The 27,525-nt window shown below is 39.7% G+C and overlaps 1 protein-coding gene across 1 annotated transcript in view; it reads right to left on the bottom strand.

Annotated features, from left to right (window-relative positions):
- LOC106092993 (gustatory and odorant receptor 63a) overlaps nucleotides 1-22,424 on the bottom strand; it is an 82,899-nt gene extending 60,475 nt beyond the window's left edge. Inside the window, exons 1-2 of the mRNA XM_059369778.1 lie at nucleotides 22,163-22,424; nucleotides 21,942-22,091 (exon numbers count right to left, since the gene is read on the bottom strand). Of these exons, the coding sequence (XP_059225761.1) occupies nucleotides 21,942-22,091; nucleotides 22,163-22,369 (357 nt within the window). The 5' untranslated portion in view covers nucleotides 22,370-22,424. The remainder of the gene's footprint in view (nucleotides 1-21,941; nucleotides 22,092-22,162) is intronic.
- Between the last annotated feature and the right edge of the window lie 5,101 nt (nucleotides 22,425-27,525).

Here is a 27,525-nt window from a genome sequence, read left to right on the forward strand (position 1 = left end):
CCATTTAGTGGGGGCGTCTCACTCCATCTGCCATTTGAGCACAAATTTGAATGACGCAGTCCACTTAAAAATATCTATTACTTGATCCCCCATTGTATTAATGGTTAAATAAACTTTTGGAGGAGACTTTAGGAGGTAAAGCACCACCTAGATTCTTGGACACAAAGTTTAATGTCATATTAGTCATACCAAATACCTTTAATTTAAGGTTCATCTAGCTTGGATTGAATTACATTGCCATTTAAGGGTGGGCGACCCCCAACTACTTGGACCTCATTTTTTATGTCATATTCGTAGTCAAGTCCCGAATACCTTTCATTTGAGTCCCATATTGATAATTATGTCCAATATGTTTGTTTGGGGGTGTTTTTGGGGTTGGGAGACCCCTCGCATATTTGATCCCAATTTTTAATACCATATTCGTATTCTGCTCCCCAATACCTTTCATTTGATACCCATATTGTCCCTATTGGTTTTAGGTGGTGTTTTTGGCGTAACGGGGGAGGGTCCGCCCCCTTCCAATATCAAAAAAAATAAAAAGCCTTTTCCTCCTTCCTGACCATTTTCGTAATCTACTCCCAAATACCTTTCATTTGAGTCCCATATTGTCATTATCGTCCATTACACCTATTTTAGGGTGTTTTGGGGTTGCGGAGGCTCCCCTGTTACTTGGATCCAATTTTTAATATGAAATTTGTAGTCTACTCTTGAATACCTTTCATTTGAATCCTATATTGTTCCGATCGGTTCACTTTTATTTTGGGGTCGTACTTTTAGAGTAAGGGGGAGGGTCTGCCACCCTACCAATATCAATAAATTATATAGCCTATTGCTCCTGCCGGACCACTCCCCACATTTAAACATACAAACAAACCCAAATTCATTTTTATACCCTCCACCATGGAATGGGGGTATACTAATTTCGTCATTCTGTTTATAACACCTCGAAATATGTATCTAAGACCCCATAAAGTGTATATATTCTTGATCGTAATGTCATTTTAAGTCGATCTAGCCATGTCTGTCCGTCCGTCCGTCTGTCTGTCGAAAGCACGCTAACTTTCGAAGGAGTAAAGCTAGCCGCTTGAAATTTTGCACAAATACTTTCTATTAGTGTATGTCGGTTGGTATTGTAAATGGGCCAAATCGGTCCATGTTTTAATAAAGCTGCCATATAAACCGCTCTTGGGTCTTGGCTTCTTGAGCCTCTAGAGGGCGCAATTCTCGTCCGATTAAACCGAAATCTATGCTCCGAAATTTTGCACGTAGTGTTTTGGTATCACTTTCAACAACTGTGCTAAGTATGATTCAAATCGGTTCATAATCTGGTATAGCTTTCATATAAACGGGTCTTGACTTCTTGAGACAGTAGATCACGCAATTCTCATCCGATTTGGCTGAAATTTTGCATGAGGTGTTCTGTTATGACTTCCAATAACTATGCTTAATATGGCGCAAATCAGTTCCGTAAACTGTTCTTGGATCTTGACTTCTGCCCTATTTAAAACTATTTTCTACTGTTCGAAATCATAATGATTGCATTCTTTTTCAAAAACAAATTGACAGACTCCTTCTATGGTGTCAGCCGAATAGTATGGACCTCAATTTTTTCAAGTGTAAAATTTTAACAATTACACACAAAAAGTTTTCACTGCTTAATGACTACAACTTCCACACTAATTTAGTTGGGAGAAAAACGGCCAAACAGGATCTGGGAGTAAATTTAGACACAAAATTTTCATGTATTCCTCATTTGGACTACATAATCAGTAGGGCTAATTCTCAACTAGGGTTTTAAGAACCCGTTCACTCTTAAAGATCACAACTCGAATTTGTGATATTATATGGAACCCGATCTATATGATATATAAGGATCGAATTGAAATATTGCTTTGCCCAAAAAGTAATTGCGGATTTTTTAAAAGAAAGTAAATGCATTTTTAATAAAACTTAGAATGAACTTTAATCAAATATACTTTTTTTACACTTATTTCTAAAGCAAGCTAAAAGTAACAGCTGATAACTGACAGAAGAAAGAATGCAAATTTTTTCAACGGCTTGTGACTCTGTAATTGCATTCTTTCTTCTGTCAGTTATCAGCTGTTACTTTTAGCTTGCTTTAGAAAAAACTGCCCGAAATTTTGTTTACATTTGTTTGTTTGGCGTCAATTTTAATATGGGTACCACACGTATTGAAAGAAATTCATTTAACAAACCGAATCAACGCTTGTGATATGCACCTTAAACGCAATGAATTCGATCCGTTTTAAAACGAATCATAACTGGAGATGAAAAATGGATTGTTTACAACAACGTTAGTCGAAAAAGATCATGGTCCAAGCATGGTGAACCAGCTCAAACCACTTCAAAGGCTGATATCCACCAAAAGAAGGTTATGCTGTCTGTTTGGTGGGATTGGAAGGGTGTGGTATATTTTGAGCTGCTTCCAAGGAACCAAACGATTAATTTGGATGTTTACTGTCAACAATTGGACAAATTGAATACAGCCATCAAGGAGAAGCGACCAGAATTGGTCAATCGTAAAAGTGTCATATTCCACCAGGACAACGCTAGACCGCACACATCTTTGGTCACTCACCAAAAACTGAGTGAGCTTAGCTAGGAACTTTTGATGCATCCACCATATAGCCCTGACCTTGCACCATCAGACTACCATTTATTTCGATCTTTGCAGAACTCCGTAAATGGTAAAACTTTCGGCAATGATGAGGCTATAAAATCGCACTTGGTTCAGTTTTTTGCAGATAAAGGCCAGAAGTTCTATGAGCGTGGAATACTAAATTTGCCAGGAAGATGGCAAAAGGTTATCGAACAAAATGGCAACTATATATTTGATTAAAGTTCATTCTAAGTTTTATTAAAACCCAATATATCTAAATATATTCCGGTCTCCACCATATTCAAGAAGGCTGTGTAAGGGTCTAACACAACTCATTGTACCAAATTCATCGGTAAAATATTAACCTCTTATGGGCCTAAGAACTTAAATCGGGAGATGGGTATATGTATATGACAACTATATCTAAATATAGACCGATCTGAATCATATTGAACACGAATGTCGAAGAGCCTAACACAGCCCACTGTGTCAAATTTTAGGGAAATCGAGTAATAAACGTGCTTTTATGGACCCATAAACTAAAATTGGGAGATCGGTACTCATTGTGATAATTTCAGTCAAATCAGTTAGTAAATTCACCTTTTATGGGCCTAAAACTTTAAATCGGGAGATCTAAATCTTGACCGATCTGCAAAATCAAACAATAAATACGGCTGTTGTTGGCCCAAGACCTCAAATTTAGAGATTTAGAGATTTTAACCATACTGGGTACGAATATCGAGGGACTCACCGCAACTCATTATGCATAATTTCAGCAAAATCAGTTAATAAATTCAACTTTAATAGGCCTAAAACCTTAAATCGCGAGATCAGTATATATGACAGCTATATCCAAATCTGGGCCAAATTAAACAAGGATATCGAGGATCCTAATATGACTTACTGCCTCAAATTTCAGCGAAAACAGGTAAAAATGTGGCTAAGACCTTAAATCGGCATACCGGTCTATATGGGGGATAAATCAAGATATAGTCCGATAAAGCCCATCTTCGAACTTAACCTGTATATGGATAAAAAAAGAATCTGTGCAAAGTTTCAGTCCAATATCATTATTCCTAAAGACTATTGCTGGACAGGGCCTGCTCCGCTGCGCCTTCTTTCACTCTCACGTCAGGAAATAAGTCCTGTTTGGGGGTGCTGGTACAGCCTTTCAGATATTTCGCGCCAATGTGGATATTATATTGGTCTCTTCTCCCAAATACCTTAATTTGGAGCCTTATATTGCTATGGTCGGTAAATATGTCCGGTATTGGGGGTGAGGCGGATCCTCATATATCAGATGAGTGCTCTGGTCTCAAATACTTTTTATTTGAGTCCCATATTGTCATTCTTGGTTTATATTTCATTTGGCTGGTGGCTTTTGAGGTGGGTCGGCCCCTAGATATCCCGCCCTAAATAAGGATACGAATTTCTGTATTAAGGTTATTATAAACAAACTTAATTTCGCTTAAATTGCTCCACCCATCTCCGAGATCTGGCTTTTTTGAAAATAGGGTAAAGGGAGGGTCGCCCATTAAAGTTTGGATGTTAGATCTACTTTATTCTTTTGGATATGGTGGTGGAGTGGAGTAGCCAAACCCTTTGCCCCGAAAGTGGATATCAGATTCATACTCCCCTACCAAAAACCACATTGGAGCTTCATATTGCTATATTCGATATATATGTGTGGTTTAGGGGGAGTTTATGAGGTGAGGCGTTCCTGAAACACTTGGTCATAAAACAGATACAGATTTGACCCCCTATTTGTGCCATAATCCACAAATATGTCCAGTTTGAGGGGTATGCAGGGTGGGGCGGTTGCCCACGTACTTAGCCCTGAAAAAATATCATCATCATGCTCTACTCTCAAATTTTTTAATTTTAGCCCCAATTGCATTTGGTTTAGGGGAAGCTTATGGGGTGACACGACCCCCAAACATTTGACCTTAAAATTGGATATCAAATTCGTTTTCTTCTATCAAATACCTATTATTTATCGCCATAGTAGGCAATCAAGACCGTTTTGTAGGGAGTTAAGAGGCGGACCCTGAAATAATATCAGCATCGTGCTAGAGCACGATTTTATTAGAGCCCCATAATGTCAAGCATTTTGAAGGGGGCTATCAAGATATTAAAGGCTAGGTGTCTCGTTCAGTATCACGCTAATTAATTTTTTTGTATTGGTTATCTACATTCAAAATCATATTTCAAAGCGACCATTTGGGATACCACATTCTTAAAGATCCGCAGGTCCTCCTGCGTCCATCCTAATTTGAGGGTAAAAAGTGTACTCTACTATCAAAGACCTTTTATTTCTGTCCTATTCTATCCTTATCGGTCTCATATTTCATTTCATATTACTCATATATTATTTCCTTTTTTTGAGTAGGATAGCGTCCTTTCATTTGAGTACAATATATTCTCGTTCATTCTACATGACAGTTACGTTCATTTATTGGGAGGAAAGGGCCGATCCCCGCGACGCTAAGAACCAAACGACAATTAATTTGAGTCTTTTATTTTCACGATCTACTGCCCTGCGGAACGGTAGGACGTGATCCAGATCTTTATACCAACATTAGATTCGAAATATACTGTCATAGACCTTTCTTTTAATCGACATATTATCCCGATCGAACTACACGTCAGACAGATTTCAATTCTACTTTTAAATACCTTTCATTTGATACCCATATTGCTCAGTGTGGGTAAAGTGTCCTGTTGGGTGGTGTTTTTGGGGGTAGGGGCCCCGACACTTAGGGTAACATTTTAATGCCAAGTTCGTACTCTACTCTAAAATACCTTTCATTTGATACCCATATTGCCCAAAGCGGTAAAGTGTCCTCTTGGGGCTTTTTTGTGGGTGGGGGACCCCTCTCGAAAATTAAGAGTGAAATTTGTTGACCAAATCGTACTCTACTCTTAAATACCTTTTATTTGATACCCATATTGTCCCAATCGGTACACATGTCCTTTCGGGTGAGTTTTGCGATGGGGCGTCCACCCGGTTACTTGATCCCAAAATTTTTTCCCCCAATTTCGTATTTTTGGAGTACCATTCGGTGCACGCATCTCCGAGATCTGGCGTTTTTGAAAATTGGGGTATGGGGGAGGGTATCGGATATCAAAAAATGTAGTACTCTATTTTCACTGGGGGCCCAGACTCTACCATCTGTGAAAATTTCATGAAAATAGGTTCATCCGTTTTTGAGTCTATATGGAAAAGACAAATAAACAATGACGGACGGACGGACATGACTAGATCGTCTTATATTTTTGCGACGATCACGAATATATATATACTTTATAGGGTCGGAGATGATTATTTTGATGTGTCGCAAACAGAATGACAAAATGAATATACCCCCATTCTTATGTCGTGGGTATTAAAAGAGTAAAGAAGCAATGACTTCAATTTTTGCAACCCTGGATAAACAATGGATTGCCGCTGAAAAGTGGTACTAATACTAAAGTTCCCAACCATTAAGGAGAAGGAAGAAATATCAATGAGTGCAGTACGATTTAAGCTTAAGCACAATTTTTTATGCCGAGTCCGAACGGCATGCCGCATAGCTTCACCACTTGGTAGAGAAGTTTTAACTTGGCAGGATACACCGTTAATGCACACTGGGCGTTCGGCTTCATAGGCGAACATGCTAACCTCTGTGCCACGGTGGCATCCAATAGTAAGCGGTAACCCGGCAAAATAATAACAGGGCAGGAGGAGCCGATAGGTTACCAACAGACGATACACTGATGAGCCGTATGTACCGGCAAAAAACCAAGAAATTCACAACCATAGTTCGAATAGACGCACAATAGTGGAGCATCGTCCTCGAATGTTTTCCTTTGGCCGCCTATCTGTGGGCTTGTTTGACTTATCAGAAAGCCTGCACAAAATCCAGATTGAAATATCAAATATCAATTTGACTTTCGATGCAGCATGCATTTGCCCAAAAAAATGCCAAGAAAATTTTTCAGCCAGAAAAATTTTCAGCTGTGGTTATCCCCTGACATGGAAAAACTTTTCCCAAAGAGATGCCGCACGCCATTCAGATTTGGCTTTAAAAAGGAGATACCGTATCATTGAGCTTAAAATTGATTCGGACAGCACTCATTCATATGTGAAAACTTTGCCTGGGAAAATGTTAAGCGGTATGTGGGAAAAACTGTGGTAAAATTTGACCATTCAAATTCCCCAAATGTTGACAAAAAATTCGACAGCTTCCTTAATAGGGAAATGTTTTCAAGCAGGTGGGATTTCTTTTGCACTCAATTAGTCAGCAGGCTTTTTTTGGTTTTAACACCTTTTTGATTTTTCGCCGAAAATTGGCAAAGTTTAGGATTTACAAAGACATGATGCTAAATATGGGCATTAGACCGTCCCATGATATAAGGAAATTTTTTTTTTGGAAAAAAGGAACATACCTTCATTTTTGTTTTCCTTTTGATACCAAGAAGCAGAATCGTATTATGACGATCGGTAAACAATAACGACCCGGAGTACAGTGGCGCAGTTTTATTTGTTTCGTTGCACATATCATATTTTTACAACCGAATAAGATAATCGAATGATTAAAACGGCAAATGATAAGTTTCAGCCTATTAAATGAATGTTTCAAAAGGGTACTACGCCTTGTAGGTGCTTAATTATGGCAAAAATTTGCCATAAAATTTTCACTACAATTCGTAATTTTGTTTTTTTGACCAAATTTCGAAAACGACAATTTATATCTTTATTCGGAGAAATTTGTTACCTCCCAATGGTGGTAACAAATAGTCTTTCAATTTAAAAAATAAGGACGATATCTTATCTGAAGTTTTAAAAAAATTGTTGTAACTCCAATATCTCATAAACCTTTAGACATATTCAAGATTTTTGGTAGGATTTGATGAACTCTACCTACTCAAAAAAGAATAGGTCGGTCGCCGACCCATAAATGCTTAATTGGAAGCACTCAAAATTTGAAATGCTCAAGGTGTACTGCACAGAAAAAATCGCAAAATAATTTTCAATTAAAAATTTTATTGAAAAAAATCGTTTTCAACTAAAAAATTATTTAGTTTAATAATTTTTATTGAATACTAGCTGAATCCGGCCCGCTCCGCTGCGCCTTCTTTTACACCATATGAAATACAACTTTCTTATCAATTACACTTCTTTCCATGGAACGATCATAAGTTATTCCCCCAGTTCCTTTGTGTATAGTTTTTTTTTCAAAATGCTTCATTTTATGGTCGACATATAAGTCCTGTTTTGGTAGAGTTTTAAGAATGTGGATATCGAATGTGAATATCAAATTCGTGTCATTGAAGGTCTGTTCTACTTCAATATACTTTTCTTTGGACTCCTATTTTGTAGTGGCTGAATATGTCGGGTTTGGGGTGTATTTTGAGAGTGAGCTGTCCTCCCAGATACTTGGGTCTTAATGTAAACCAACCCAATAGGTTGCCCAAAAAGTAATTGCGGATTTTTCATATAGTCGGCGTTGACAAATTTTTTCACAGCTTGTGACTCTGTAATTGCATTCTTTCTTCTGTCAGTTATCAGCTGTTACTTTTAGCTTGCTTTAGAAAAAAAGTGTAAAAAAAGTATATTTGATTAAAGTTCATTCTAAGTTTTATAAAAAATGCATTTTTGGGAAATCCAATATAAGCTTCGTGCTATTCTCTCAAAAACTTTTTAAATGAGCCCCATATAGTCATAGTCGGTACATAAATCCTGTTTCATTTAAGCTCTATATTATCGTGATTGGTCTATATATCCATTTGCGGGAGTTTCTTTTTGACGTAGGGATGGTATCTCAGACATTTGTGCTCTACTCCTAAATAACTTATTTAAGCCCAAAATTGTCATGGTCGATTAATATGTACGGGTTGGAGGGGTTTTTGGGGTTGGGGCTGGCACTCCGCAACTTTGCCCTAAAAATAGACCCCATATTGATATGTTCGGAAAATAAGTTCAGTTAAGAGAGGGCATTAGGGTTGGAGACCATCGTAGCGCAGAGGTTAGCATATCCGCCTATGACGCTGAACGCCTGGGTTCGAATCCTGGCGAGACCATCAGAAAAAGTTTCAGCGGTGGTTTTCCCCTCCTAATGCTGGCAACATTTGTGAGGTACTATGCCATGTAGAACTTCTCTCCAAAAAGGTGTCGCTCTGCGGCACGCCGTTCGGACTCGGCTATAAAAAGGAGGCCCCTTATCATTGAGCTTAAAACTTGAATTGGACTGCACTCATTGATATGTGATAAGTTTGCCCCTGTTCCTTAGTGGAATGTTCATAGGCAAAATTTGCAATTAGAGTTTACCCACAAACACTTTGTCCCAAAACTGTATTCTTTTCCTACTTTCAAATGCCTTTCATTTGAGTCCCAAATTGTCATGATGGGCCAAATAACCTATTTGAGGTGATTTAAGGAAGTTAAGCGCCACCTAGATAGCTTACCACAAATTTTAATGTTATTTCCCTAATCTACTTCCAAATTGCTTTCATTTGTGTTACATATAGCCATGGTCGACTAATATGGTCGTTTGGGATGTTTTTGGGGGTGGGGAAAGCACCCATTGCATGGACTTAATTTATTTGCGATATTCGTAATGTACTCCTGAATGCCTTTCATTGGAGTCCCATATTGACATAAACGTCTAATATGTCCGTTTGGGGGAGTTTTGGGGTTGGGGCGGCCCGCTGGGTACTAAGTCTGAAATTTTAAGGCCATATTCGTATTCTACTTTCCAAAACCTTTCATTTGATGCGCATATTGTTCTGATCGGTTCATATATATATATATATATATATATATATATATATATATATATATAAACTAGCTGACCCGGGCCTGCGCCTTCTTTTACTTTATATGGAACAAAAGTTTCCTTGGAATATTTATTTTCGACAATTAAATATCTTGTAGTGAAATACGATGCTACGAAAATAGTATATCGCTTGACTAACTGATTAACAATATAAGTGCCTTTATCTGAATCCCATATGATCTTTATTGGTATACGAATTTAAGTTTGGATGTAAGGTGTACTCCATTCTTAAAATACTTCATTTCAGCCCGATATTCTCATGATGTCTGATTTTGTGGTATTTTCGGGGGAGAAGTGGTCCCCCAGATTCTTGGCCCTGAAAAAATATCAGCATCGTGGTTTTCTCTCAAATACAATTTATTTAAACCACATACCCCATCAAATACCTTTCATTTGAGCCACATATTAACATGGTCGAAAAATTTTTTCCCTATGGGGAAAGGGAAGGGGATGATGCCCTAAATACATGGTCCTACATTTTAAAATCAAGTTCGTATTCTACTCCCAAAAACCTTTATTTGAGCCCCATGTTGCAATGGTCACTAAAAAATTGCTGTTTGCGGGGCATTTTGGGAAAGGGGTAGACCCCCAGAAAATTGGTCCCGAAAATGGGTATCAATTTTTTGCTCTAACCCCCAATACCTTTCATTTAAGCCCCACATTGCCATGGTCGGTAAATATGTCCGATTTAGGGGTGTTTTGGGGCGTGGGGTTGTCCCCCAAATTCTAAGCCCGGAAAATATGTCAGCTACTTGCTCTATTTTCATGTATCTTTTATTTGAACCCCATATTGCCATTGCCCTCAAAATTGGATATCAAATTCGTTTTCTAATCTCATTTAAACTCCCTATTGCAAAAGTCAGCAAATATGTCCGGTTTGGGGTATTGACCCTAAAAACCATGAATATTAAGTTCCACTCTCTTTAGGACCCAAATTGTCTTGGTTAGCAAATACGTCCTATTTGGGGGTTGTTATGGTGGTGGGACGTCCGCTAGACAGTTGGCTCCTAATGTAGATAACAGATTCGTGGTCTACACCCACATACCTTTCATTTGAGCCCCATATTTCCATAGTCGGCAAACATGACCGGCTTGGGGGGTGTTTTGGGGAATGCGCGGCCACTCAGTGAGCTGGCCTTGAAAATATATATCGGATTCGTGTTCCACTTTAAAAACCCTCTTATTTGAGCCTTATATTGCAATTGTAAGAAAATAATTCCTTTTTGGGTGGTGTTGTGGGGGTGAGGTGGCCCCATAGACACTTTTCCCGAATATTGATATCAAATTCGTGTTTTACTCCCAAAGACCTTTCATATGAGCCCCATATTGCTATGGTCGTAAATTTGTCCCCTTTGGGAGTTGTTTTTGGTGAGAGGCGGCCCCCCAAACACGTGGTCCCATATTTGGATATCAGATTCGTATTCTGCATTCAAATACCTTTTATTTAAGCCCCATATTCCCATCAGTCAGTAAATAAGTCCTGTTTGGGGGGTGTTTTGGGAAAGGGGTGGGCCCCCAGAAACCTGGTCCCATATTTGGATATCAGATTCGTATTTTACTCGCAAATACCTTTCATTTGAGTCACATATTGCTATGGTCGGTAAATATGTCCGATTTAGGAGTGTTTTAGGTTGGTCCCCCTAACACTTGGTCTGACAATTGGATATCAGATACGTTTTATTATCCTAAATACCTTTCATTTGAGTTCCATATTCTCGTGATTGGTCTAATTATATATTTGGTAGGTTTAAGGGTGGGGCAGCCCCCTCCTAGGTACACCATCCGAAATTTGGATACCAAATTTTTATTTTTAGGGTACTATATGAGAGCACACAAAATTTAAATCGCACCACCCATCTCCGAGATCTGGCGTTTCTGATAATTAGGGTAAGGGGGAAGGTCCGCCCGTCCTTCAAATATCAAAAAATGTAGTACCCTATTTCCCCCACCGGGTCATTATGCACCATCTGTGAAAATTTCAAGAAAATCGGTTTAGCCGTTTCTGAGTCTATAAGAAACACACAAACAAACACAAATTGATTTTTATACCCACCACCGACGGATGGGGGTATATTCATTTTTTCATTCCGTTTGCAACACATCGAAATATCCATTTCCGACCCTATAAAGTATATATATTCTTGATCAGCGTAAAAATCTAAGACGATCTAGACATGTCCGTCCGTCTGTCCGTCTGTCTGTTGAAATCACGCTACAGTCTTCAAAAATAGAGATATTGAGCTGAAACTTTGCACAGATTCTTTTTTTGTTCATAAGCAGGTTAAGTTGGAAGATGGGCTATATCGGACTATATCTTCATATAGCCCCCATATAGACCGATCCGCCAATTTAGGGTCTTAGGCCCATAAAAGCCACATTTACTATCCGATTTTGCTGAAATTTGGGACAGTACGTTGCCATAGGCCCCTCAACATCCTCCGTCAATATGGCTCAGATCGGTTCAGATTTGGATATGGCCGCTATATAGACCGATCCTCCGATTTAGGGTCTTAGGCCCATAAAAGCCACATTTATTATCCGATTTTGCTGAAATTTGGAAAAGTGAGTTATCTTAGGTCCTTCGAAATCCTCTGTCAATATGGCTCAGATCGGTTCAGATTTGGATATAGCTGCCATATAGACCGATCCTCCGATTTAGGGTCATAGGCCCATAAAAGCTACATTTATTATCCGATTTTGCTGGAATTTGGGACAGTACATTGCCTTAGGCCCCTCGACATCCTCCGTCAATATAGCTCAGATCGGTTCAGATTTGGATATATCTGCCATATAGACCGATCCTCCGATTTAGGGTCTAAGGCCCATAAAAGCCACATTTATTATCCAATTTTGCGGAAATTTGGGACAGTGAGTTGTGTTAGGCCCTTCGACATCCTCCGTCCATTTGGCTCAGATCGGTGCACATTTGGATATAGCTGCCATATAGACCGATCCTCCAATTTAGGGTCTTAGGCCCATAAAAGCCACATTTATTATCCGATTTTGCTGAAATTTGGAAAAGTGAGTTATCTTAGGCCCTTCGACATCCTCCGTCAATATGGCTCAGATCGGTTCAGATTTGGATATAGCTGCCATATAGACCGATCTCCCGGTTTTAGGTTTTGGGGCCATGAAAGCGCATTTATTGTCCGATGTTGCCGAAATTTGGGACAAAGAGTAAAGTTAAGCCCCTCCATATATTATTGCAATTTGGTCTAGATCGATTAAGATTTGCATATAGCTGCCATATAGATTGATCTCTCGATTTAAAGTCTTGGCCCAATAAAAGGCGCTTTTTTGATCCGATTGCACTGAGATTTGACACACTGACTTATGTTATGCTTTTCGGCATCCGTGTCGTATATAGTTCAGATCGGTTTATTTTTAGATATTGCTACTAAAAAGACCAATATTTTGTTATATACAATTGAACAATGACTTTTACTTATTAGTATTTGGTCCAAATCGGAACATATATTGATATAGCTGCTTTAGGGCATAAGGTATGAGTTTTGCACCGGATTTTGACGAAAGGTGGTTTACATATATATCCGAGGTGGTGGGTATCCAAAGTTCGGCCCGGCCGAACTTAACGCCTTTTTACTTGTTATATATAAGATGAATATGAGTTTGTTTGTTTGTTTGTGGGTTTGTAGATTTGTTTGTTCCGTATAGACTCAAAAACGGCTAAACCGATTTCTTTGAAATTTTCACAGGTTGTGGAGTGTGGACCGGAAGGAACAATAGGCTATATAATTTTTTGACATCGCAAGAGAGGCGGACCCTCCCCCTTACCCCAAAAGTACCACCCAAAATCAAAGTGGACCGATCGGGGCAATATGGGATCAAAATGAAAGGTACTCGGGAGTAGAATATTAATTTGATATCGAAATCCATCGGGTCCAAGTACTTAGGGGGCTACCCCGACCCAAAACCCCTTCAAATAGGCATATTGGACGATAATGACAATATGGGACTCGAATGAAAGGTATTGGAAGGTAGATTACGAATATGGTCAAGAAGGAGGAATAGGCTATATAATTTGTTGATATTAAAAGGGGGCCAAAATCAAGGTTGAGCTATCGGGACAATATGGGGATCAAATGAGAGGTATTGGAGAATAGAATACGAATATGGTATTAAAAGTTGTGTCCGAGGAATCCAATGGCCACTCCAACCCCAAAAGTTCCCCTAACAAACTTATTGGACGTACATATCAATATGGGACTCAAATGAAAGGTATTCGGGAGAACATTACGAATATGACAAAAAAAATTATGTCTAAGTATTTTCGGGTCGCCTCGGCCCCAAAAGCCCCCCCCCCCCCCCCCCCTCCCCCATAGCTATATAGCACTCAAATGAAAGGTATTTGGGAGTTGATTACGAATATGGCATTAAACTTTGTGCCAAGGATCTAGGTGGCGCTTTACCTCCAAAAATCGCGTCCAAACCTTAAAAACTATACCGTTTAGATTGAAACGATTTTCAGCTCATCGATAGACAATACCAAACGACATGTGCTGGCATTAAACTTTGTGTCCAAGGATGTAGGTGGCGCTTTACCTCCAAAAATCGCCTCCAAACCTTACAAACCTTAACGTTTAGATTGAAACCATTTTCAGCTCATCGATAAACAATACAAAACAACATGTGCTGTGCAACACTTTTTTGTTCAAAAGTTTTACATTGTAATATTAAGAACTTTCGCCACCGCAACAAATATATACACTAGCAAATTAGTTCTTTACCAACTACTAGACAACTACCATATGATGATCAGTGTCATAGGCATTAAACCACTCCAAGCGAGTAGTAACATTTAAGCCGTACTGTAGCCGTTGAGTGAAGCGGACGTGTTTTTATTTCGCTCCTCAAAGAAAAAATATATTTATATTCGTATCTCGGAATAGGTACTACCTATTACGAAAAAAATTTTAAAGCTTTTTGGAGTAGGCTAGAAATTGACTCCAAAGACTTAACATCAGCGGTGGTGGCGTCAGACCGCAGCATGTTGTCCTCCTCTCCTATAGGTGTGGGTTCCTTGACACCTGTAGTCGAGAGTAATGTTTCAAGCGCACAACTAGTCGTCAGACTAATAAATGAGAAAAATACGTATAAACCAGAGGGATGCACAGTTCGTCGCCAGCCTTTAAGTAAAGGTGGTGTTTCTGACTCGGATTCAGACAGCGGCTGTGTCAATGAAATAGTCATCGCAGCTGAATCGAGAGATGAAGGCATCGGGATGACAGCAGAAGTGAGCGATGGCTATGCTAAGCTCACAAACAGACCGAGAAAGCGATCCGAAAGCTCACGAAGGCTACGGTCTTCATCAAGGGGGAGTAGTAAATTTGCGACGGAACGCATGTTGCGATTCTTGGGCAAGCAAGACGAAGGTTTGGTCGCAGAGAAGTGGGAGGTCTTCCACAGGGAGGAGAAGGAGGAAGGAACTCTCTTTGACCCGACGACGGACCCATCACCGACTCCAAGATTCGTAATACTGGGATAGGTAAAAATCCTAATATTGAAACATTAGGCAGCGCAGCGACAGGAGTGTCAATGCAACCCAACGAACAGGGAGCCGATGATGGTACCATTAGCAACTCCCAAGAAGCCCATTTCCTTTAGATTTGGAAGACTAAAATAGGCAAAGATTCTAGTATTGAAACATCTGGCAGTACAGGGAATGGAAACTCAATATAGCCCAACGAAAAGGGACCCAACGATGGAACCATTACCGACTTTATAAAAAGTTTGAAGACTAGACTAGGCAATGAACCTAAAACGATGACATCAGGCAGTGCAGTGACAGGAAAGTCAATGCAGTCTAAAGAACAGGGAGTAGACGATGAGATTATCACCTACTCCCAAGATGCCCATTTACTGAAGGACCAATGATTGAGGTTATATAGATAAACCTCCACCAGAGCGAGACTGCTACACACGCTCTGATGGAGAAAATCGGCAAGGGCAATATTCATATTGCCTTAATTCAGGAGCCATGGACGACCCGGAACAAAGTCTCTGAACTGAACCATATCAACTACCAATTATTCTTTGCTAACACTGGTACTGTTGCATCCAAAGTTGTCAACGTCGGATGCAACAGTGGTGAGGCAGGGAGACGGTGGAGCATACCTGGCGTCGCTTTATCTGACTTTCGACTTTCCGACACCGCCACCCACGTCGGAGCTGCAACGGCTGATGAGGAAAGCAATACAAATAGGAAACGAGGTACTACAATAATAGGGTGTGATGCGAACTCTTACCACATTTCGTGGGGTAGTACCAACACTAATAATCGGGGCCAAGCCCTGGCAGAGTTCTTGACCTAATTACACTAAATATTGGTAACAATGCTAATTTGTTTATAGGATTAGGGAGGAGGTATTAGACGTGACGATATGTTCCGAAAATCTGATCCATGAGGTTCAGGATTGGAACACTCTTTCTCTGACCGTCGCTACATTAGGTTTAGAATAGCACGGCCCGCGCCGAATCCGATAAGCTTCCGGAATGAGTTGAAAACCAACTGGACAAAATTAGGAAGACTTCTCAGAAGAAGACTTGGGCAAGATAATTTAGATTGTCCAAGCATAGAAGAGATTGACGGAAATGGATTACGACTGAACTGGTGGGATCCATCGAAGATGGTTGTCCTCTTCGGGAAAGGAAATCAGCCCAAGAAAAACCCTGGGTGACCGGGGAGATTCACAATATTGGGAAAGAGGTCCGCACACTTTTTAACAGAGCACGTCGTAAAAAGGCGAAAGTTTATTGAGATGTGTATTACACACAGCTCAAGGAATACGATAAGATTACCAGAGCGGCAAAACGAGCCTCCTGGAAGCTTTTCTGCGAACAGACCGATAGCGTTAATGACGCCGAAAAGATAAAAAAGTTTCTCTCCAAACTGAAACTGTAGTAGACGATATGGGAGTGAGAGCAGAGACAACGGAGGACATGTTGAGGCTTTTGGTGAAACCCCATTTTCCACAGGATACGACGAGACTCACGGAGACACCGGAATCTTGGAATAATGACGTTGATCGTAGGTTTATAATAACGGAATTTATGGTGAAGGAATCCTTGAGGAGCTTCGAACCATTTAAGTCATCCGGACCTGATGGAATGTTTCCGGCGTTACTACAGAAAGAGGCAGACTACCTGGCGCCACGTCTGGCCAAAATTTTCACAGTGTGTTTAGGACTTTCATATACTCCAAAAGCCTGGCAGGAGGCAATGGTTGTGTTTAAGCCCGGCAAGGCAAGTTATGCGACACCAAAGCCCTACAGACCCATAAGCCTTACGTCCTTTCTATTCAAAACCATGGAACGTATTGTGGACACCATGATAGAGATGACATCCAGCGAAATGCTCAAATACAAACATGGAAGGTCGATGGAGACTGCCCTGCACGAGGTTGTGCATAAAATAGAAGAATCCTTCGATGCCAAAACGTACACACTGGCGGTATGCATTAATATCGAGGGGGCTTTTAACAATGTGCGGAGCGACACACTGATCCAATCCTTAGACCCGTACCGGATGGACCCGGTACTTAGAGACTGGATAACCCATATGCTAAGGAACAGGTGGATAAATTGTGTGTCCAACGGCATAAATATAAGGGAGAAAGTGGCACAGGGGGGCATTTTATTGCCACTCCTATGGGTGACCACCATAAATGACCTATTACGGATGCTGACTGAGGAGGGATTTGAACCCATCTGCTATGCAGACGATGTTATAAAGCTTCTAAGGGGTAACGAACGATCCGAACGAGCTATGCAGAAGGGCCGAAAGGGTCTTGCATATGGCATATGACTGGGCTAGACCCAGAGGTCTCAATGTTAACCCAGAGAAGACTGCCAGTTCACGAGGAAGACGAAGAGATATTGGAGCATTTCCTTTGTCATTGCCCGGCTTTCGCGTACAACATATACCGGTACTTACGTGGAGACACAATATCATACATGAACCAACTTAGGGGAGTGGCATTGAAAACAATTAAGGATTTTAAGTAGCGCGGAATTCCTTACTTGAGGTTTTCTTTTTAGAGGTTACTTTATAGTTTTTAGAGCGCACAACAAGCCGATTACTGGCTTAGGTGTATGTCCATAGTGGCATGGGGCGGATTAATATCTGCACCCTCTTTTCAACCTAACCTAACATTTAGCATAGCGCCATCTACTGGTTGTTTTCAAATGGATTTAATTGATCCAATTGAAAATAGCCAGTAAATGGCGCTAATTTTATGACTTCGTTGCGGCTGTTTGCGGTGTTATTTCTTAACTTTCCCCACTCTAAGACGGACCTCAACAATAATTTTCAAAAACACCAGATCTCGGAGATGGGTAAGGCGATTTAAGCGAAATTTTTTTTGGCACACTTACATTAACCTTAAATCAAAAATTTGGTATCAGAATCTGAGGTGGGGTGCATAGGAGGGCGACGGCTTTGGGAGCAGAGCACGAAATTGACTTCCACTTTTGAGACCAAGTCTCTGAGGATCCACCACACCCTTAAACAGGACTTTTAATTATTGGGGTTTGAATAAAAAGGTATTTGAGAATAGAAAATCCACAGGAAAATTGGAATACATTTTCAACTGAAATTTGGCAGAAATTTTCAAATTAAGAGTACTTTTCTCCAATATAGCATTATCGGACGCAGCAGAGCGGGCAGGACTCAGCTATCTATATAAAGGGTGATTTTTTTGAGGTTAGGATTTTCATGCATTAGTATTTGACAGATCACGTGGGATTTCAGACATGGTGTCAAAGAGAAAGATGCTCAGTATGCTTTGACATTTCATCTTGAATAGACTTACTAACGAGCAACGCTTGCAAATCATTGAATTTTATTACCAAAATCAGTGTTCGGTTCGAAATGTGCACTTATTTTTAAGGTGGCTTGATGCTGGTCTCTGGTAGACACTAGAAGGCATCTTCCTGCCAATGTTGTCAGATTTCTTTCGTGATTGGGGAAACATTTTTCTCATTTGAGAAACGGGGATTTTGATGGGGAAAAAAGTAAAAAATTGTGATTTTCTAAGGGACATTTCACTAGCAAAGCTTCATAACTAATTTTCTTGAGTATACGAAAATTTTATATTTTGTGATTAGAGAACGCAAAAACAAATATTAATAACCGAAAATCGCTTCAATGTTTTGAAAAACATTCCCCATTAAAATCAATATACTTTTTTTTAACCGATTGTCGAAGTACTTTGCCACTCTGATTCTGGTATCTCTAGAACATGCATTCTGAACGATCCATCGCTTCTTCAGTTGTCGAAAAACGTTGACCTCTCATTTTACTTTGTACGTACTGGGATAAAAAAAAGTCACTCGGTGCCAAGTCAGGACTATACGGCGGATGACTAATCAAATCGATGTTTTGAGTGCTCACAAATGCAGTTGTTCCGTATTTTTAGGGCATCGATACGAGCTTTCTGGAGCGATTGACAAATTGTGTGAGATCCAACGCGATCAATTTTTTTTTTGACGGTCAAATGTCCATGCAATATTGAATGTATGCTGGTCCCATTAATGCCTTGTCGCATTCTCACGATAGATCACATGACGATCTTGCAATATCAGTTGGCGCACAGTATCAATGGTTTTTGGAACAACAACTGATTTTGGACGACCTTCACGCATTTCGGCTTGGAGTGAACTACGACCTCGGTGGAATTCACCATACCATCGATAAGCACTGATCCTTGATGAAGCTTCATAGCTAAAAATTGAATTAAGTTCGTCATTGCACTGTTTTTGAGTTAATCCACGTCGAAAGTTATAAAAAATAATCGCACGAAAATGTTCACGATTCAATTCCATTTTTTGAGCGAGATGAATTTTTTAACATTTTGAGCACGTATAACCTCAAAAATATCAAGCTTAACGATAGAACTGTCAGTTGGCAGACTGCAACACAAGAGTTGTCCAATCCCGAAATCTCTTGGATTAGGTGTGATTTAATAAAAAGCATATTCACCTACACTGGTGTTTACTGTAGAAACGTACCTTTTGAGATGAGAAATTGTACATGAATATAGACATAGGCTGTACATGAACACAGACATAGGCATGTACTTAAGTCCATCGTACTTAAGCCGGAAATTTTTGCAACAATTTAAGGTCCGCCAAGGTCGCGGCTTCCAAAATAGTACCATAACTTTTTATGTCCGATTAAACAAATTAAAACTATCTCCCGATTTGTCATCTTGATCCTTGTAAGGCGTCTTATCGACTGAAATTTTGCACTAGAGTTTTTTATTGCTTACAATGAAAAAAAATTTAAATGCACCAATGTTTTGATTGTAGGCATAAAACTTATGAAAAAACTGTTTTTATACCCACCACCGTAGGAAAGGGGGTATATTCATTTAGTCATTCCGTTTGCAACACATCGATATATCAATTTCCGACCCTACAAAGTATATATATTTTGGATCGTTGTAAAATTCTAAGACGATGTCCGTGTGTCTGTCCGTCCGTCTGTTGTCATCACAATCTATATCCTTCAAAAATTGAGATATTGAGCTGAAATTTGGCACTGATATGTATTTTTAATGCACGCTGGTTAAGTTCTTGAGCCAATGCTATAGCTGCTAAATAGGCCGATTTCCAATAAAGGGTCTAATGCCCATAAATGCTTTATTTTTCATCCGATTTCGCTGAAAACAGTGAGTAGTTTTAGGCCTCCCGACATCTAACCCAAATATGAGCCATATCGGACTATATTTATATATAGCTGTCATATTTAACGATCTATCGATAAAGGGTCTGAAGCCCATAAAAGCTTTATTTCTTACCCGATTTCGCTGAAATTTTACACAGAGGGTTATCGTAAGTCTCCTGATATCTGGATAAAATCAGACTATATTCAGGTATAGCTGCCATATAGACCAATCTCCAGATAAAGGGTCTAAAGCCCATAAAAGCTTTATTTTTTTAACGATTTCGCTGATATTTGAAACATTGAATAGTTTTATGCGTCCTAATATAGGACCCAAATGTGGTTCAGGTTGGACTATATTTAGATATAGCTGCCATATACACCGATCTGCCGGTAAAGAGTCTGAAGTCCCTAAAAGCTCTATTTATTACCCGATTTCGCCGAAACTTGAAGTGAAGTGAAGTGGAGAAACAGTGGGTAGTCTTAGTTCTCCCGACATCCGTCCCAAATATGGTTCGGATCTGACCATATTTGGATATAGCTGCCATACCGACTGATCTCCCGATAAAGGGTCTGAAGCGAAAAAAAGCTTTATTTTTTAACCAATTTCGCTGAAATTTGAAAAAGTAAGTAGTTTTAGGCCACCCACTATCCGACCCAAATATGGTAAAGATCGGACTATATTTAGATATAGCTGTCTTATAGACCGATGTGCCGATTAAGGGTCTGAAGCTCATAAAAGCTTTATTTATTACGCGATTTTATTCAAATTTGAAATACAAAATTCAACAGTGACTTATATTTATTAGTCCACTCAATATCCGTGTCGAATTTGTGTGCATAACTTATCTAATTTTCACCGGATTGTGGCGAAAGGGAGTTTTCATATATACCCGAAGTGGTGGGTATCCAAAGTTCGGCCCGGCCGAACTTAATGCCTTTTTACTTGTTTTCTTTAGGGGATTTTCTTAGGGGAAAAACAACTTAATCGGTGATTTTGTGGGAAAATTTGTTCCGAACTTTTGGGGTCTGCCTCAAAAACAATCTGGCAACATCAATGTGAGTCTGAAGGGAGACTGTGTTGTACTGTCAGACAGGGTTAATAAGCAATGTAAAGGGTGATTTTTTTGAGGTTAGGATTTTCATGCATTAGTATTTGACAGATCACGTGGGATTTCAGACATGGTGTCAAAGAGAAAGATGCTCAGTATGCTTTGACATTTCATCATGAATAGACTTACTAACGAGCAACGCTTGCAAATCATTGAATTTTATTACCAAAATCAGTGTTCGGTTCGAAATGTGGTCATTCACCGTAACGTTGCGTCCAACAGCATCTTTGAAAAAATACGGTCCAATGATTCCACCAGCGTACAAACCACACCAAACAGTGCATTTTTCGGGATGCATGGGCAGTTCTTGAACGGCTTCTGGTTGCTGTTCACTCCAAATGCGGCAATTTTGCTTATTTACGTAGCCATTCAACCAGAAATGAGCCTCATCGCTGAACAAAATTTGTCAAAATTTGAACACATTTCGAACCGAACACTGATTTGGTAATAAAATTCAATGATTTGCAAGCGTTGCTCGTTAGTAAGTCTATTCATGATGAAATGTCAAAGCATACTGAGCATCTTTCTCTTTGACACCATGTCTGAAATCCCACGTGATCTGTCAAATACTAATGCATGAAAATCCTAACCTCAAAAAAATCACCCTTTAGTATCAGAAGGGGCAAATTCCAAAATTGAACCCCGTTTTACTTTAATGGAAAATTTCAATTTTATTCAAGATTAGTTGCATTGTTAATGTACACTCACCGATAAACATATGAATACCACCAAACAATAGCCAAACGGAAGCGAGCGCATTGTAAACCTTGTGGTTCCCGGGCCCGTACGCATCATTGGTAGTACGCCAATCATAAGCATGAACCACTTTAATGGAGCAACATTTTGATAAAAGATATTCTGCAAGAATTTAATTAACGTCATCCGTTAGTTTCAGTTCTCCGTCTCTCTATAGCCTTGTGAGAACTTACTGGTATGAAGTGCTGATTTGTCGAACTAATGGTCGCAATGGATGGACGATTGTTACTCATTTGGTAAACCTGTTTTCCAAATCCATTGTGCATTTGGTCCATAATACCGTTGGAATACTTCCGAACAGCAATAGTACTGCTCATTATCGGTTTAACATTCAAGAATACTGCATCCTTCTTCTTTTTGCGATTGTAATGGCTCACCATTTTTCTCCAAAACTCACTTTCAATGGTCAATGTCTGTATTACTTTTCTGACTCAAGGCTCGTAATGAACTGTTAAGAGATTCGAAAATCGTCCGAGCTAGTTGCCCTCATGAACAATTTATAGGCGTTTCTCTTTCCAGTTAAAATTTCTGAACGCTATTAAAAATGGATGGTATTGACATCGATGTTAAGAATAAAAATAAATGATTGATACGGTCGTTATTTGTCTTTACAAGGGGGTGGATACAAGAAGCTTAAACTCAACAGCTCTATGTAACAGAAATATTGAAATTTATACATGGTCGTTCAATACATAAACAGTTTTATTTGCCGCAAGTTGCTTTGGCCAACCTGAATGTTGCAAGCTTTTATATAAATTGTTAACCATATAATAGTCGAGTTTTCTTTCAAACTAGAAATGTTCTAACGCTAGTCTATTAAGTGCAACTAGTAAATGATTCAACTCCAGTCTAGCTAAATTCGCAATCTATATATGTAAACAAGGATTCGATCTACATTTTATAAATCTTATTCTATGGTACTAACGCGAGGACGTCGAGAGTGAACATCTTTACGGACAGTAAAATGGCCTTAAGAGCAATAACAACCAGGGACCGTAAGGTCACGAACTGTCTTGCAGCGTAAGAAGGAGATGGCACAATCCGATTTGACAGGGAAGGCCAGAGAACTTGGTTAACCCGAAGCCTTTCGGTTCGACGCCGTCCGATTCAAGGGCGTGGGCGACAAACGCTCAAATAAGTCTGTGATACAGTCGGTAGAACGAAACAGTCGGTATGACGGCGAAAATCCTATGGGGTGATCCAGATCATGAGAGCACGAGGCTATTACTGAAAGGAAGTAAGAAGGAGGTCAGTATAGCTTTTGGTGTCATAACAGGACACATAGGACTACGAGCTCACTTATGCAAAATCGGTGCGGCAATAATACCATGTGTAGGGCATGTGGGGAAGATTATGAGACGTTGGAGCATTTCCTATGCCATTGTCCGACTTACGCTGCTAACAGACACTGGTACTTAGGTGGGGACATAATACAAGACATAAACCAACTCAGGGGAGTGGTATGAAAAATAATTAAGAATTTTGTAAATAGCACGGAATTCCTAACTGAAAATTTTCTTTTTCGAGGTTACTTTTTAGATTTAAGAGCGCACAACAAGCCGATTACTGGCTTAGGTGTATGTTCATAGTGGCATGGGGCGGATTAGTATCTACACCCTCTTTTTAACCTAACCTAACCTATTCTATGTTAAATCTTGTTTGAACCGTGAGTAGAGCGTGCGTTTTGTTATTTCGCTCCGCAAGAATTTTTCTGTAACTCGTAATAGGTCATTATATTTGGGAAAAAATCCATTAGGCGGTTGATAATCTGCGCCTGTTCCCAGTGGAGCGGTAGATCTAGAGCGCGGGAGTAGGCTTAGAATGGACTTCAAAGACCCAACAGCGCATCGCTATCAGGTTTATTGATAGCGATGCGCCTTTGTATCTCCTCCTGTTTTTGACAATGCAGGCTACTTTTGGGGCTGATACAAGAAGGAAGAAAGTCCTCCTCGTCCAATGACGCATGCTTGGATACTCCGTTCCGATTCCGTTAGATCCTGAACCCATACATGGAAGACTTATGGAATATAACTCCAATCTTTCAACCACCGATGAAGATTGGTAGATTGAATGAGGCTGATGGCGACCGGAGACTTAAGGAATTCGTACTAAACTCCGGCTGTCTCGCAGACCTCAAGAAGTCTGCAGGAGTTGTATCCAACGGACTCAACAAGTTGAAACTAAAGGTCTATAGAAGCTGTGAGTTTGGGCAATCAGAAGACGACTCAGAAGTTGATGCTAAACATTTGCCTTAGGAACTATCATCCACATCGCTAAAGTCTGGCGGATTGCAGGTGGCTGAAATCCCCCCGCCACGATCGAAACATAAGGGGAAGCGACATCAGCGACGGCAGCGACATCCGCAATTGCCAGTTGTTATGTCAATCCAAGTCATGCCTTCTATTCCCATTTTTGAATGGCAAAGATAATTTAATTATTCTTCTTGAACATGGTATAGAAGTTATTTCGATTAATATTGGGATTGGACTACGAATTTCGAAGTTAAACCTTGTAATAAGGTATAATTTGATATATATCAAAATATGCCTCAATATCTCAAAATTTGATAAAGACTTGACTTTTGTGTTAATTTTTTTTAATCTTAAAAATAAAGTTGCAGAAAATTCTTACTAATGTCAATGCTATTTTTATACCCTCCACCATAGGATAGGGGGTATACTAATTTCGTCATTCTGTTTGTAACTACTCGAAATATTCGTCTGAGACCCCATAAAGTATATATATTCTTGATCGTCGCGACATTTTATGTCGATCTAGCCATGTCCGTCCGTCTGTCTGTCGAAAGCACGCTAACTTCCGAAGGAGCAAAGCTAGTAAAGCCGCTTGAAATTTTGCACAAATACTTCTTTTTAGTGTAGGTCGGTTGGTATTGTAAATGGGCCATATCGGTCCATGTTTTGATATAGCTACCATATAAACCGATCTTGGGTCTTGACTTCTTGAGCCTCTAGAGTGCGCAATTCTTATCCGATTGGGATGAAATTTTGAACGACGTGTTCTGTTACGACTTTCAACAATTGTGCCAAGTTAGTTTCAAATCGTTCGATAACCTGATATAGCTGCCATATAAACCGATCTCGGGTCTTGACTTCTTGAGCCTCTAGAGTGCGCAATTCTTATCCGATTGGAATGAAATTTTGCACGACGTGTTTTGTTATGATATCCAACAACTGTGCCAAGTATGGCTCAAATCGGTCCATAACCTGATATAGCTGTCATATAAACCGATCTTGGGTCTTGACTTCTTGAGCCTCTGGACTGCGCAATTCTTATCCGATTGGAATGAAGTTTTTCACGAAGTATTTTGTTATGATATCCAACAATTGTGCCAAGTATGGTTCAAATCGGTTCATAACCCGATATAGTTATCATATAAACAGATCTGGGGACTTGACTTCTTGAGCTTCTAGAGGGCGCAATTCCTATCCGATTTCGCTGAAATTTTGCAAGACGTATTTTATTCTTACTTTCAACAACTGAGTCAAATAAGGTTCAAATCAGTTCATAACCCGATATAGCTGCCATATAAACCGATATGGGATCTTGACTTCTTGAGCCTCTAGAGGTCGCAATTATTGTCCGATTTGTCTGAAATTATGTACTACGGATCCTCTCATGACCATCAACATACGTGTTTATTATGATCTGAATCGGTCTATAGCCCGATACAGCTCCCATATAAATCGATCACTCTATTTTACTTCTTGAGCCCCCAAAGGGCGCAATTCTTATTCGAATTGGCTGACATTTTACACAGGTCTCCAACATATAATTTAATTGTGGTCCAAACCGGACCATATCTTGATATCGCTCTCATAGCAGAGCAAATCTTTTCTTATATCCTTTTTTTGCCTAAGAAGAGATGCCGGGAATAGAACTCGACAAATGCGATCCATGGTGGAGGGTATATAAGATTCGGCCCAGCCGAACTTAGCACGCTTTTACTTGTCGAATATCATTATAGAAAATAATTAAAATAAACTTTAGAAATTTGTGAAATAGTTAAAATAAACTTTAGAATAGGTTAGTAAATAATATTGTTTAAAAGCAAAAAAAAAACAAGTAAAAGCGTGCTAAGTTCGGCCGGGCCGAATCTTATATACCCTCCACCATGGATCGCATTTGTCGAGTTGTTTTCCCGGCATCTCTTCTTAGGCAAAAAAGGATATAAGAAAAAAGTTGCTCTGCTATTAAAACGATATCAAGATATGGTCCGGTTCGGACCACAATTAAATTATATGTTGGAGACCTGTGTAAAATTTCAGCCAATTCGTATAAGAATTGCACCCATTGGGGCTCACGAAGTAAAATAGAGAGAACGATTTATATGGGATCTGTATCGGGCTGTAGACCGATTCAGACCATAATAAACACGTTTGTTGATGGTCATGAGAGGATCCGTCGTACAAAATTTCAGGCATATCGGATAATAATTGCGACCTCTAGGGGTCAAGAAGTCAAGATCCCAGATCGGTTTATATGGCAGCTATATCAGGTTATGAACCGATTTGAACCTTATTTGACACAGTTGTTGAAAGTAAAAATAAAATACGTCATGCAAAATTTCAGCCAAATCGGATAGGAATTGCGCCCTCTAAAAGCTCAAGAAGTCAAATCCCCAGATCAGTTTATATGACAGCTATATCAGGTTATGGACCGATTTCAACCATACTTGGCACAGTTGTTGGATATCATAACGAAATACTTCGTGCAAAAATTCATTCAAATCGGATAAGAATTGTGCCCTCTAGAAGCTCAAGAAGTCAAGACCCAAGATCGGTTTATATGGCAGCTATATCAGGTTATGGACCGATTTAAACCATACTTGGCACAGTTGTTGGGTATCATAACAAAACACGTCGTGCAATATTTCATTTCAATCGGATAAGAATTGCGCACTCTAGAGGCTCAAGAATTCAAGACCCAAGATCGGTTTATATGGCAGCTATATCAGGTTATGGTTCGATTGGAACCATACTTGGCACAATTGTTGGATATAATAACAAAACACGTCGTGCAAAATTTCATTCTGATCGGATAAGAATTGCGCACGCTAGAGGCTCAAGAAGTCAAGACCCAAGATCGGTTTATATGGCAGCTATATCAGGTTATGAACCGATTTGAACCATACTTGGCACAGTTGTTGGATATCATAACAAAACACGTCGTGCAAATTTTCATTCTGATCGGTTAAGAATTGCGCACGCTAGAGGCTCAAGAAGTCAAGACCCTAGATCGGTTTATATGGCAGCTATATCAAAACATGGACCGATAGTGCCCATTTACAATACCAACCGACCTACACTAATAAGAAGTATTTGTGCAAAATTTCAAGCGGCTAGCTTAACTCCTTCGGAAGTTAGCGTGCTTTCGACAGACAGACGGACGGACGGACGGACGGACGGACGGACGGACGGACGGACGGACGGACATGGCTAGATCGACATAAAATGTCACGACGATCAAGAATATATATACTTTATGGAGTCTCAGACGAATATTTCGAGTAGTTACA

The sequence above is a fragment of the Stomoxys calcitrans genome, chromosome 1 (assembly GCF_963082655.1).
Source record: "Stomoxys calcitrans chromosome 1, idStoCalc2.1, whole genome shotgun sequence".
Classification (NCBI taxonomy): Eukaryota; Metazoa; Arthropoda; class Insecta; order Diptera; family Muscidae; genus Stomoxys; species Stomoxys calcitrans.